The sequence below is a fragment of the Pagrus pagrus genome (assembly GCF_965226575.1).
Source record: "Pagrus pagrus genome assembly, chromosome: 22".
Lineage (NCBI taxonomy): Eukaryota > Metazoa > Chordata > Actinopteri > Spariformes > Sparidae > Pagrus > Pagrus pagrus.
In genome coordinates this window covers 16746708-16761235 of record NC_140204.1, presented here as the reverse complement: position 1 = coordinate 16761235, position 14528 = coordinate 16746708, and the positions used below count along the sequence as shown (strand labels likewise).

General features: G+C 42.5%; 2 protein-coding genes across 2 annotated transcripts in view; one reads left to right on the top strand and one right to left on the bottom strand.

The window, feature by feature from the left end:
• Positions 1-253: 253 nt before the first annotated feature.
• Positions 254-6161, top strand: cct7 (chaperonin containing TCP1, subunit 7 (eta)). Its single transcript, XM_084343729.1, has 12 exons — positions 254-348; positions 1908-1991; positions 2102-2171; positions 2279-2385; positions 2514-2692; positions 2862-3033; positions 3128-3292; positions 3402-3590; positions 3875-3972; positions 4067-4199; positions 4951-5157; positions 5295-6161. Exons 1-12 carry the CDS (start codon positions 343-345, stop codon positions 5520-5522), a joined length of 1638 nt encoding a protein of 545 aa, XP_084199855.1. The 5' UTR covers positions 254-342; the 3' UTR covers positions 5523-6161.
• Positions 6162-6173: 12 nt separating this feature from the next.
• Positions 6174-14528, bottom strand: part of hspa12b (heat shock protein 12B) — a 20679-nt gene continuing 12324 nt past the window's right edge. The window contains exons 12-17 of the mRNA XM_084343728.1: positions 12074-12160; positions 10690-10794; positions 10348-10606; positions 10136-10236; positions 8465-8655; positions 6174-8391 (exon numbers count right to left, since the gene is read on the bottom strand). Coding sequence (XP_084199854.1) covers positions 7909-8391; positions 8465-8655; positions 10136-10236; positions 10348-10606; positions 10690-10794; positions 12074-12160 — 1226 coding nt within the window. The 3' untranslated portion in view covers positions 6174-7908. The remainder of the gene's footprint in view (positions 8392-8464; positions 8656-10135; positions 10237-10347; positions 10607-10689; positions 10795-12073; positions 12161-14528) is intronic.

Genomic DNA, 14528 nt, shown 5'->3' with positions numbered 1-14528 from the left:
AAGAGCAATGATATAACATTATAATGAGTAATGTTGGAAAATATCTTACTTTACGTAACAATCACTTGGTTAATTTGATGTTGTGCGCAATTTATTCATATGTTTATTGTTTAAGTCCTTTTAAATTATTTATTTTGGACACTGTGGGACTCCGTACTAAGAATCTGCACCAACACAGGAGACGCTTGTTTATCATAAGTCTGTCTTGTATTTCTAAAAATGTGTAAAATATAAATTAGTATCGTTGACAAAACGCTGCATCGTGTTCTCGAACGCACCCTCATTTCGAAAAGCATTGTGGGATTGGATGCCGGTCGAAAGCTTCTCGAAGGAACTGCAAAGATGATGGTGAGTGAGTTAGCATTCATTCTGCACACTCAAATGTAAAATCCATGTCCATCCTTCAGTCTATCAGTAAAAATTTACATCCTGACTACTCTCAGATTACATGACCCTCTTTTGGCGACGTTTGGAAACAATTATTTTGTGGAAATGATTTAAAAATGACCTAATTGTTAGCCAGACTGTGCTAGCCTCGCAGGATTACACAGCATCAATGGGCGTATACGATGCTAACAATGATCTTAGCTAACATGTTAGCGTCAGTTTTCCGTTATGAAGATATACTTTTACTGACTTAATTACAGTTTGATCTTGCAATTCGAGGTTTTATGTATTTATCTGTCATTAGCTTTTCTAGCGTCTGTCATTGTAGCTTAGCCAGTCAGTTTATTATCAAGTTAGCTGCTGTATGTTTAGCCATGTTGTACGGATGCCTGCAAGGGGAACATTGTTAACTTCTCTGTAGAGCCAGAGCTATTTCTAACAACCAATTTCCTCACATGTATAACTCAGATAATTGGTCAACAGCTTTGATATTTGTCCATAGATTTGGTAGCCATGTCTGACTGAAGTTAACTAGCTAACTAACTAACTAGCTAGCTAACAGACAAAGACCAGACACAGTTGATCAACGTTAATTAAAATCTGGCAGCAACTGACCAAAAAACGGTGTATTAAGGTTATGATGTAGTGTTATGACATGTAGTGTGCTACAATGAGCAGTACTGTTAGCAGCCTATAAACAGACATCCGGCTTTTGACAGCGTCATCCAGCTGCATGTCTGATGGGTAACAAAAGCATCACACCCTACTGCCTGTCTTTTACCACTTCACTTCACTACTAAGTGGCAAATTAATGGTAACTTAAACTTGGAGACTGGTCGTTCTGAAGCTGAGTGAGATGGAAGGACATTTTTCAGATATTGAGGTCTTGTACTATGGCAAGTCACAAATGTCATTACAATAGGATTTCGATGAAAGTAGTGCTGTAACTAATAGTTGCTTTCATTGACGAATATTTTCTCATTTAAATGATTAATTGTTTAATCAATAAAATGTCAGAAAATGTGGATCAGTGTTTCCCAAATCCTAAAATTATGTCCTAAATGTCTTGTTTTGCCCACATATCAAAGATATGCAGTAGGGGCAGACCGATTGTCGGCCCTGGCTGATTATCAGGGCCAATATCAAGCGTTTTTCAATTATAGGTATCAGTGATTTTTCTGTCAGATTGCCGATAAAATAAACAGATTTATAAATGTGCTTCATTGGCTTTAATACAACATCGTCTCACAAAATGCTCCGCCCACAACAATATCTGATTGGCTACAAGTCACAATTAATACCCTATAACGCTGAATTATCTGAATCTGCAAAGTAACTAAATTTATCAAATTTAGTTTTTACTGCACATGAATATTGATTGATTATCAAAATAGTCGGCATTTAATTTAAAAGTTGACAACTAATCAGTTAATCGTTACAGCTCTAACTGAAACATGATGAATATCTCGTCTGTCTGCCACCCCTTTGCCCTCACAATCTTTTTTTCTTTCTCTCTTCAGCCCACACCGGTTATCCTGCTGAAGGAGGGGACAGACACGTCTCAGGGCATCCCTCAGCTCATCAGTAACATCAATGCCTGCCAGGTCAGAAAAGCAGCTTGTCTTTCCTTGGTTGTGTGTGTTTTTTTCCATGTGTTATGTGTTCAACTGAATATGCTCTAAATCTGTCTTAACATGTTAATTTTCTTTTCCAGGTGATTGCTGAGGCTGTCAGGACCACCCTTGGGCCCAGGGGGATGGACAAACTGATGGTGGATGGCAGAGGTGAGGAGAGATGAGCAAATGAGGAGAAATTTGACTGATTGATGAAGGAATGGATTACAGGATGGATTCATCCTCACAAAAAATGTATGATCGACTGTTTTTTCCAGGTAAGGCCACAATCTCCAATGATGGAGCCACCATCCTGAGACTGCTGGATGTAGTCCACCCTGCTGCCAAGACCTTGGTGGACATCGCTCGCTCCCAGGATGCAGAGGTGAGAAGTTTGTGTGTGTGTGTGTGCATGTGAAGGTTTTATGCTTGAACTGGTCCCAACACAGAGGATAATCTCCACTGTCGGAACATCATAACAGGTTTTCCTAAATGTTTTCTTCCCATCCTCAGGTCGGGGACGGCACCACCTCCGTCACTCTCCTGGCTGCTGAGTTCCTGAAGCAGCTGAAGTCGTACGTGGAGGAGGGTCTCCACCCTCAGACCATCATCAGAGCGTTCCGCACCGCCACCAACCTTGCCGTCAACAAGATCAAGGAAGTTGCTGTCTCGGTGAAGAAAGACGACAGGCTGTAAGTGCTCACTGCAACACGTTATGTGCTTATCCTATTTAGCATTTAAGGTATGAATATCAATAATCCTTTTAATATGTATCCCTGGGGTTTTAGTTATATTGAACATATTAAAATCAGTGTAGTTGTACATTTTCTAATGTACTTGTCCCCTTCTCTGTCCTCTCAGAGAGCAGAGGCAGCTGTTGGAGAAATGTGCAGCCACAGCCCTGAACTCCAAGCTAATCGCTGGTCAGAAGGGCTTCTTCTCCAAAATGGTGGTGGACGCTGTCATGTCTCTGGATGAGCTGCTGTCTCTGAAGATGATCGGCATCAAGAAAGTCCAGGGAGGAGCCCTTGAGGTTTGTATCTTAGTACTTTTACTCCCACTTAAATAGTCTGAAAGGTTTGGTTAAAGAAATTAGATGTAATACCTTCTATATTTTAATCTTCCAGGAATCCCAGCTGATCTCTGGGGTTGCATTTAAGAAGACCTTCTCCTACGCTGGGTTTGAGATGCAGCCTAAACGCTATGATAATCCGAAGATCGCTTTGCTCAACGTGGAGCTGGAGCTGAAGGCTGAGAAGGATAACGCTGAGGTCCGCGTGAAATCTGTGGAGGTATGAGGACCACGACACAGCCGCGAGGATGTGAAATAAATAAGTGCCCTGAAATGAGTCTCTCTTCTTTGCTCAAACGTATTTTTGTCTTCTTTCCCCTTCTCTGCAGGACTACCAGGCAATTGTGGACGCAGAGTGGAACATCCTGTACGACAAACTGGAGAAGATCTATAAGTCAGGAGCCAAAGTGGTGTTGTCCAAGTTGCCAATCGGTGATGTGGCCACTCAGTACTTTGCTGACAGAGACCTGTTCTGCGCTGGCAGGGTGCAGGAGGAGGATCTGAGGAGGACCATGATGGTAGGACACTGAACAATGAACACCTCACACATGCATTTAAAGGAAGAAGTTAGATGACTCGATTATCTGCTAGACTGCCATGGCTGTTTTGACTTTAAGCTGTTTACCTGTTAACACCAGACTAGGTGAAAAAAAACATAATTTGTATTGTGAAAAGCCAACAAAAATGTATAACAAATGTTAAAAATTGATTTACAATAAAATAATTTAAATTAAATGTAAAATTTAGTCAAAGAATCAAGATTAGCTTTGACATGACTGATTGTGTGTAATGTGACCTACAGGCCTGCGGCGGCTCCATCCAGACCTCAGTTGGTGCCATGACAGACGACGTCCTGGGACAGTGTGAGCTCTTCGAGGAGGTCCAGGTTGGAGGAGAGAGGTAAGAGGAACGATTCGGAGATCACAACATCTTCAGAGTAAACTATGGGTCATGAAGCTGTACGGCCACTCACACCCACCGTGTGTGTTTGCAGGTATAACTTCTTCAAGGGCTGTCCGAAAGCAAAGACGTGCACCATCATCCTGAGGGGCGGAGCAGAGCAGTTCACAGAGGAGACGGAGCGGTCACTGCACGATGCCATCATGATCGTACGCAGAGCCATCAAGGTCAGCTGACACACGGAGTGTATACATGTTAGGATGCACAGTGTTCTGTTTATCAACAGCACTGCGTTACTGTTCGTTCCACCTATGTGACTTATTGTGTTGAGTTGTTAACAGGGATTCAGGAGTCTGAATAATCAGCCACTTAATTTGTGTGTAGGGATCTGCAGGCTCAGAATAGAATTGAATAGAATAACTTTATTGTCCAGCCTGAGCAGGAAAATTGTCTTTTGTCTCGCCCAGAAAATATAAACACAAACATGTCCACAAGATTAAAGAAACATCGCGTCAAAAAACCAAAGATCTCAGTTTCACAGCAGTCTGTACATTCTTACCCATGGTGTTCAGTTAAGTCCCATATTTAAACTGACTGTAGTTGAATTTTCTCTCAAAGAAAAAGCTCTACACGGTTCTTCACTTTGGTTGGAAATTCATGTTCTTCCATTATGTAATTCTGTCTAACCATGATGCTAAATTAATGGAAATTAGCAGCATATGAGTTTTGACTGACTAGTTAAATAAGAAAGAATGCTGAACTTGCGATTAAGAGTTTTGGTTGGGTTAACATTCGTCGCTAAAGCTTCTTTCAGCTTCTTAAAGATGACACAAAATCTGTTTCTGTCAACACAACTGTATATATGACCTCTGCATCACTTTTTGGATTTGGAAGAGCAAAATGAATTGGTTTATCTTTACAATGTTGAATCTTTATTTGTCGGTCCCTCTGTGCTCACCGTACTTTACTCATTTCCAGAACGACTCCATTGTAGCGGGCGGAGGAGCCATAGAGATGGAGTTGTCCAAGTACCTGCGGGATTATTCCAGGACCATCCCTGGAAAACAGCAGCTGCTGATCGGAGCCTACGCCAAGGCCCTGGAGATCATCCCCAGACAGCTGTGTGACAACGCCGGCTTTGACGCCACCAACATCCTGAACAAACTGCGCGCCAAACACGCACAGGTAGGAAATGAAACACGCTCACCTAATCCTGCACAATACTTTGAGTGAAGCACTTGGCATAAGAGCGCTTTTATGGCCTGCATTTTTAACGCGTGGAACAGGAAATGAAGTCAACTCTGACTGTTATCTCACTGCAGGGCGGTATGTGGTACGGTGTGGACATCAACAACGAGGACATTGCAGACAACTTTGCCGCCTGCGTTTGGGAGCCGTCCATCGTGCGGATCAATGCTCTGACGGCGGCGTCAGAGGCGGCCTGTCTCATCCTGTCAGTTGATGAGACAATCAAGAACCCACGCAGCTCTATGGATGGACCTCCAGGCGGTGGCAGGGGCAGAGGCCGCGGGAGACCCCACGCTCACTAAGAGGAAGCAAAGCAAAACCCCATTTTATACTGGCATTAAAATGCAAATGCAGACAAAAGACTGAGTCTTCTGAATCAACCGCAGGCAATCATTGTGTTGAATGTCGGCTTGTAAGTCTGACCTGCATTCGTATTTGAATTCCAGATAGAATGAGGTGTTGTGACCAGTTACAGACACATAGCAAATGACAGATGTAGTGAAACAAAGACAAGAGGGAAAAGGAGTTCATTCTGTAGACTTTGTCAAAGATGGCTGACATTTCATGTGTTCTATTCGTCACCTGTAGTTTTTTTTTCTTAATGAAGCGTTGACTTGGTTACGTCTGTTTAACATTTGAAGCACTGCGTCTTTCTACATGTAGCCATTTTTACTGAGAAGTGATACTGAAATACAAGCAGAATGAAAGCTGTTCCCCCATTGTTTTTGAAACAAACACCCTCCTGTCCCCTCCAAGTCCTCCGACCTCAAGCTGTTCCGTAATTTCTAATCTGGTTTTGTGTTATGTGACAACCGGATGTGTAACATTTGAAAGTAAAGCACTGATGGGATGCCGAGCAGTTCTGAACCATTCACCTGTCAACGCTGTGTGAAACTATTTATTGGACCATTCTTATCAATAAATTCACAGCTGAAATCATACTGCTGACTGTTCATATGTGTGTTATTTTAACCGTCTGGAGAGTGGGGAATAGATTATTTCCTGATAGTGCATCAGTCTATCAGTGGTAGGTTTACTCTATTAAAGAAGCGATCCTTCATGTTGAAAAACAGTACAAGATTAGTTTTAATGTGGGCTGGAAGAGAGCACAAGAACATAGGTGAACATAAACATGAATACAGTTTATTACAGCATACGCATCATACGGCTGCCTTAGGTGTGACAGTGATGTGTGAAGGTTAAAGCAACCTTCCTTATTAATGCATGTGGTACTTATTCAATAGATAATAAAACAAAATCGTAGGTGTTTTTTTTTCTCCGTGTGCTTTCAAATCCATGTAGCCTGTCGTCCTCAGCTGATGGAGCTAGTCTTCATGGTGTCAGCTCAATTGTATGGAACCACTTTGCAAACTCCATCTGCTGAGAAAGACTTGAGATGCGATTGAAAGCACCGAGAAAGGTGACTAAGTGGACAACGAGTTAAGATTTTTACATAAGATGTGAGAACTTGGTTTGTGGCCAACTTAAAGGAACAGTTCACCTCAAAATCAGACATTGCTCTTCCTCTTACTTGTGGGGCTATTTATCCAACTAGATTGTTTTGTTATGAGTATCCAGTTCCGGAGATACCGGCCATGGAGAAGTCTGCCTTCTGTTGAATATAAAAAGTAGATGGCACTCGACTTGTGGTGCTTTTTTAAGTACTTCAGCACAACAACACATCTGGTTCAATTATATTTAAGAGAGCAGAGAATCATGGCCAGGTTAGAGGAAATATATAAATATATATAGTTCATATATATTTTGGATTTCTGGGGTGAACTGCCCCTTTCAGAGGCTCCTTTTGGATCAGGCTGGTTTGATATTCCTATTTTTGTACGTAAATAATCTGGGAAATATAAAGATACATCTCTTCATGTGTTTCAGAGAGATGAAATGTCCTGTACTATTAAACACTACCAATACAGAACACTTCACCTGACAGTAAATGTTGATATAGTCCTTCATCGTGTGCCTTCATCTTCCAAAATGAGCTTCAGCTTGTAGTTCAGTCCTTTTGCCACTAGGTGAGGCACAATCACAGTCACGTTAGAGAAACAAAGCTGCAGTCCAGGTAGTTGTATCAATTTCTCATATATGGACGGTGAAATAGGATTTAAATGAGGTATCAGAGCAGAGCTTGTGAGATATCCATGTGTAATATTCATATCTTCATCATTAAATGAGGCAAAAGTCTTCATAATTAGCAATTAGGATGAGTGAGTTTAACTCTAGGTAGTATAAATCATATGTAGAGTCTTTCTAGGTGTTGATCAAACTGTCTTGAATTATTAGAAGGTATTTGTTGCAACAGGAGTGTTCCTCTGAATAGTTTCTGGGCGGGAAATGCCAGCAACAGCAACGTATGGGGCGGCATGATGAACTGTCCACTGAATCCAGAAGTCAAAGACAAATTAAAGTCTTCTTTTCTGCACAGAAAGGACACCCTACCCTTCAGTCGAGGAGATACAGACCCATGAAGGCTGAAGAAAATGTTCCTCTCATGGTCTTTTTTTCTACTCTAAGGAGTAATTGTTAAGCCTAACTATAGGAATTACAGGATGTGAGTTCCTGTTCTTTCCAAAAACCATGTCACCCACTCCCAAAGTACCGCTTTTTTCTAAAATTAACATTCCTAGAATCAGTTATTTCTGTTTTCCAATCCTCATCTCCACTTCCTGCTCCTCCTCAATTAGACAGGAAGTCTATGGAAGCCCGGACAGAGCGATTAGACATGATGTCAACAGCTGTGACTTTGATCTCCGTGTCTCCAAACTGCATGGTCGCTCTGATCTCTCTCCTCTCTGGGCCTCCTCCTCCTCCTCCTCCTGCTCCTCCCACTGCTCCCGGTAGCGGTAACGGTTCCGGAAGGTCTAAAGTTACCGTCCCGCACTTCCTGACTCCGGGGTCGGAAATGTACGTGACGTCGTCCGTCGTGCTGCAGTAGATGTTGATGATGATCTTCCGCTGGCCCAGACGAGCAGGCGTGTAGCTCCGTCTCACGACCTCGCCCAGAGCCACCGACTGGTCGACGGAGACGAAGCGGTCGAGGATGTCGGTGCACCACTCGCGGCCTTCCTTGATGAGGAGTTTTTCTCGAGGGTGGCGTCCCTCCACGAACCGGTTCAAGACTCCAACGCCATAGGTCAGGGGGCATCGACGCACTCTGACCTATGAGAAAGAGCTCATTAGGAAGTGTTTCAAAGAGAAGCTCCAGGACCAACAGCAACTCCTGAATACTCACCACAGTGGGGTCCAGGCCGAAGAGCACGGCACCCTTCAGTATGGTCAGTCCGACGTCATGGGGGATGATGATGCGACACGTCCGGCCCAGTGATCTCTGAACTGCTTTCTGCAGCATGGGCGACTCTGCAAAACCACCAACCAGGAAGAGGAAACGCACGCCACGCACCTCCGGTTTTGCCATCAGCTCCTCTGTCGGGGGAGAAAAAAGGAGCAAGAGCTTTAAAATTATTTCACTTCATTGGTTCACTTCAGTGTTAGAGCAAAGTGCGTGTTTCTGTGTTCATGTTAGAAGTTAGGGAGGAAAATAAGTGGATAAAATGTACCATCAATGGATTTTTCATGCTGATTTCTACTTCCTCTCCATCAGCTACACTCACATTTCTTCAATTTGATACATGTGAAACCCATTCCTGCCTCGTTGTCTTATGGTGATCCAACAAAGGCCAGCAGCTAAAAGCTACAAAACAAGGCCCCTGGTTGTTGAATGTACCACTGGAATGCGACTGATTTAAAACAGGCATTCTCCATTTGCTCTTTCTTCTTAAGTTTTACTTAGCAGGGCTGAAAAAACAAACAATGAGGTCAGTGTCATTTAGAATAAGGATACTATGGGAGCCATTATGCCTAACGTTTGTTTTGTTTAGTCAGAGCCGGGTGGTTGAAAAATGCACTTTGTTCTTTTGTGTCCTTATTTTTTTTTTTTATCATTTAGATTTACAATGCCCATTTATAATAAACTAGGACGTGTTATCTAAAGTAAGTAGCTCACTTAATGGACTGTTCTGGCAACTTGTCATACTGTGAGGTCAGTGTGAGAGAGCCAAAACAAACTTAGTTCCCATCTATGTAAGTTAAAGCTGCACTTATCAAAATGTTTATATTAACAATGGTTCAAATGACTGTGAAAGGAGTCGCTCGGAGTGAATCGTCGACAGTTATCACCCGACTGCAGTGTCCCTCAGCCTTTTAGCCTCTTGTAGCTGTTCTTGTTTTGTTTTTATGGCCTGCAAATGTGTGTTTTGGTTCACTCTCACTGCTCTCATCTCAGATAGCTGCAAAAACCCGACTAAAACGAGAGTGAATCTCGGACTTTTAGATGAATGCTAACGCTGTCCTATATTTACCGGATCTGAAAATAAGCATCTGTTTGCTAAAAAGTTAGCTTAGTCAACTTTATCACAAACATAACCACTTATAATATACTAGCTGCTGTGGTATGTATACACTCTTAATATGCATGTCACTGTGTGTATGTGTGCAACCCTAGAGAAGATAGTCACACGGCGGCCATTTTCCTCAGAAGTCACGCTCCTGGTGGGAAGCTCTACTTGCTGTTACCAAAAGGATGGTAACACATTTGGCAACTTATTAGCTCCATTAGCTATAGTTAGACAACAGCTAACATTAGCATATGTCAGCTAATGTTGAATAAATAAGTCCAAGACGATAATTGATAATTAATTTAAGGATTTTCTACCAGATCATGTAACCCTATCGAATGGTAGTGGTTGAATGCTAATGTTAGCTGTTGTCTAATGGTAGCTAATGGGTTAGCAAGCACCTTGAAATACAGACCGATATCACGCTGAGCTTCCCACCCTGACTGTGACGTTGTGGAAAGATGGCCGCCATGATATGTGGTCTGCATCTGTCTTTGTGTGTTTCTCACCAATATGTTTGACAATATTGATGATGGTGGGCTGGAAGAGCTCATTCATGGCTTCCTGTGTCAGCCGCAGCATCCCCTGGGACCACTTCACTATATTCATGCTGACACACACACACACACACACACACACAGGAGAGAGTTTGCATTTTTAGTGTTAGAGACGCATCAAATCAACCCATAATCAAAGTGCTCACACACACTCACACACTCACTTGCTCCTCCTCAGGGCGGCCTCCACACTCTGGCCCCTGTGTCTCTTGTAGTAGTCGATGAAAGAGAAGGGCAGGGAGATGTTGAGGGCGTTGGCCCTGCCTGGCGCCGCCGTCCGTTTCCTCGCCTCGAATGCGATGGTGAGGTCCACCCAGGCTGCCGGCCGCTTGGTTTTGAAACTCTGGATGAAGTCGTCACCGAAAATCTGGCACAGCATGGCCTCGAAGGCCAGGTCTACTCCGACGGCACCGTACGGACCACCTGGAAGAACAACTACAGCTTTGGAAACTGAAGGAAATCTGCTTGTTCATTTGTGTGTTTTAGCAGTTTGTGAGAATGTTTACCTGAAGCTTTGTAGAGTTCTTTAAGTGTTCCCTGTGGCTGCTCGATCTGATGGACTGTCAGGTCAACGGTTCCTCCCCCACAGTCTGCAACGATATACCTGTCACCTGCACAAGCAAACGTTATTTTAATAGCTGCGGTACCCTGGAAACATTTTCACTTTCATGAAATCTGTTACTTTTGGTAAACGAGAAAAAAACTTGCGTATCAGTTTGATTTCAGGGCCAGGAAATATTTCACATAGTACTTGATGAAGCATGATGATCCTCCTTAGCTTGGAGGAAATGGTGGATGATAATGTGTCTTCATTTTTGTGGAAGATCCAAATGTCATGTTTTCAGTGTGTGTGTGTGTGTGTGTGTGTGTGTGTGTGAGGGTGTGTGTGTGTGTGTGTGTGTGCACGCATGTTCCCCCTGAAACTCTTCAACCAGAGGACCTCCGAACATAAACAACCGTCAGGCATCTGTGATTGCTGCGCTCCATCTGCGAGTGTGTTTTTGCGTGTGTTTATGATATATTAGATGATAAGAGCTGAGTTAAACTGACAACACCCCAAACACGAGTATGAGTGAATGAGTGAGAGAAATAAAAAGCACAAACGACAAAAAAATGAACAAAGATGAAAAAATGTTGGAAAGGACAAGAGGAGAAAACGTAAGAGTAGGATAAGACAGAGTTTCTTTCTACTCCTTTGGTTTATGTACAGTGCCGAGGCAGAGAGTCCCACGGGGTGGGTCCTTCCTGTGTGTGGACAGGAAAGGGAGCAGAAAGGGTCAGCAGGGGCGCGTGGCTCCTCAGATTGTTGTCATGGCTCAACAGAAAGAAAAGGCTGTGTGTTAAACTGGAGAACTGGCTGAGTTTGATTGTCCCTGGGTAGGATTTAAAGCTCCCAGGCCAAACTGACACAATGAGTTGTGAATGTTGTTGTTGAGCAGAGTGACACGGTACAAACTGGTTGATCCTTGTTCCTTTCAAAAAGATTATAATTAAGACATTATTATCCTGTTATTGTAAAATTATAATTGTGACTTTATTCATATAACATTTAGACTTTTTTCAGACTGGGATCCCTGGTCAGAACCAAACCAAGAACAAAATGTGTTTGAAGCCAGAAATTGTTTTGCTAACAGTGTAGACATGGCAAATAATGTGTGGAAAAAGCCACCATACTGAAATAAAAAGGACACTGAATTCAGAAGGAGGTGATGATGTGCAGGAAGGAAAGGTCAAAATCTGAGGGTTAGTAGAAATTAGAAAACACGTGTGTCTGCTTCTCATAGTCAGTCTGCTGGGGTTAAAAGTCAAAATCATCAATATCTTCGACATGTGGGGTCTGTGTGTCTCTCTCTCAAACACACACACACGCACACACGCACACAGTCTCACCAGTCTGCAGCTCTGACCACAGCTCTCCAGTTCCACTCTCCACCAGGAAGGTCCTGCTGTGTCTCGATCTCCTCAGCTGCTCCCTCGCTGCAACAAACACACACAAAGCTGATTACACACAAATACACAACACTACAGTTTTTACACCTCTCATGTTTGGATTTCAATCAGTTAGAAAAATACACAATGGGACAAAAGATAATTAACAGTCAAGCTTAAGGTTGGATGATATAAAACATAAAAAAGACATTATAATCAACAGCTTAGCCTAGAATAAACACTGGAAGGAGAGCTAGCCAAGTTCAAACTAACAATACCTAAAAAGTTCTATAATTAACACGTCGGACTTTGAAAACTGACATAAGCTGCATGCTCAGCGGTAAACAACAGACAAGTTAACGACTAGCTGGTGAACATAGTGGAACATTTAGCAGCTAAAGAGCCAGAAAATGATCACAGGAATTTACATGAACACTAACATCGTGAATAAGTAACAGATTGCCAACGCGATCACCGCATCAATTTAAGGAGTGAAAATATGTCAAAGTTGTTTACAACTTGTTTCTGCTGCCCCCAAGTGGCCAAAGAAATCACTGACTGCATGTTTGAACATGTAACATAATGTGCTTTGCTCCTGCACACATATTACTGCAGGCTTAACACACCAACATGAGTTTGACATCTCTGGGAAAGAAAGCAAATAAGCATGTTTGCCAAAATGCTGACATGTTAACTCAAGCTAATTGTCTCAACTGCAATATTTTCCACTTAAGCTGAAAAAATGTCATATAAAGTGAAATGGCATGTCCATCTTTTTCAGTTCTCCATCGTTCATGGACTGCTTCAGAGGAAAAACAAGGATTTCTGGTTCTCAGGGCCACCAGTAGGAGTTGTTGTCCCCCTGAAATATTGCTCTGTGCCAACCGTTTCTCAATTAAAAATATCAACAAGAGTTTTATGGACTCTCTCTAGTTGTCAGCCTCAAGAGGCATCACCACCTTTCACCACCTCGCACTGCTTGGCCTGCATTCAAAAGTTTTTTGTCTTTATGCATAAGCATACAGGAGCGCCAGACACTTTAGTTTGTGTTCAACTAATCCTAAATACAAATTGGCTCAAGCTAAAACATTCACATCCCCGCTTTCAACCTCATGAAGGTGAATGTTTTTAATTAAGACTACATACTGTAAAGTAAGGTTTCAATCTGTTTCATAACCCCGGAGTTCATGACATTTACCCCATGAGAAAAACAAGAAAAACATACCGAAACCAGTCATAACGTCAGGGCATGACAGGAGCAATTTGTTGGAAATGCAGAGCGCTCTCACATTTCAACTTTCTCTACGTTCTCAACATGTACACCGCCTGACTGGCAGGTTAAGAGCGTGGATGGAGGCCAAGGAAAACAGCACACACTCAAACACAGATGACAAAAATACTAAATACCTGACAGCCTGTTTGGCAGAACAGATACACTTATATGCCTCCATATGTGCAAGTGAACCCATGAAACGAGACATAATGGCTTTAATATGCAAAAAAATGACAGATCAAAGACGAGGGGTGTAAGGGTTTGGCAGGGTTGTGGGGGAATCTGTGAGTGTGTGTCGTAAGTTATAGGTTTGAAGTGAAGTGTTTGTATAATTTAGGACTCATGGTTTTTATAGGTTCCCTAAAACCCCAGGAAAAGAAAGAAAGAAAGACGGAACGATTTACCATTTGATTGTAAACTTATTGAGCAACAATGACCACTTTGTCTTAAAAGTAATACGGTTGTGGATGACGCAGGAGGTAATGTATGTGCGTCTTAGTGTGATTGTGTGTGTGTGGCGATGAATAAAATGCAAGTCTGGAAACCATTTACAACTATTTGAAACAGCAGAAAAGAAAATGTGTGTGTGTGTGTGTGTGTGTTAATGGCTCCCCGGTGCTATCTTTGGAGACGAAATGAGGTGGAAGAAAAGCTAAAGATAGTAAAAAGTGTGTGTGTTTATGTAAATAGTGCATGTGTGTTTGTGTGTGATGGACCTGGCAAAAGAAAGCCAGAGAGCGAGCGAATGCTAAAGAGACGGAGGGGGAAGGAAGAAAAATGAATGTAAGCGAAGGCGAGGGAGAGTGACAGGCCAGGAGGGGGTGAGATCATAGTCTCACTGCACCTTGTTCCAATTACAATATCCTGTGTTTAGTGTGTCTTTGTGTGTGTGAATGTTCTTTGTGTGTGTGTCACTGACTGGATATGTATAAGTGGGCCTGTGCAGGGGATTTTGGACGGCATGTTCGTTTGCTGAATTATGCATCAGGCTCCTTTTTTTTATTCCCAGCCTGAAATCGCTCTTTGTTCCTTCGCTGCAATTTAGCAGCATTTAACTGCTGTAAAGACAAATGTTTTCAATCCATCTTTAATATAGAATACTTTGAACTTGATTGCACTGCATAATCGCTAGAGAATAAGGTA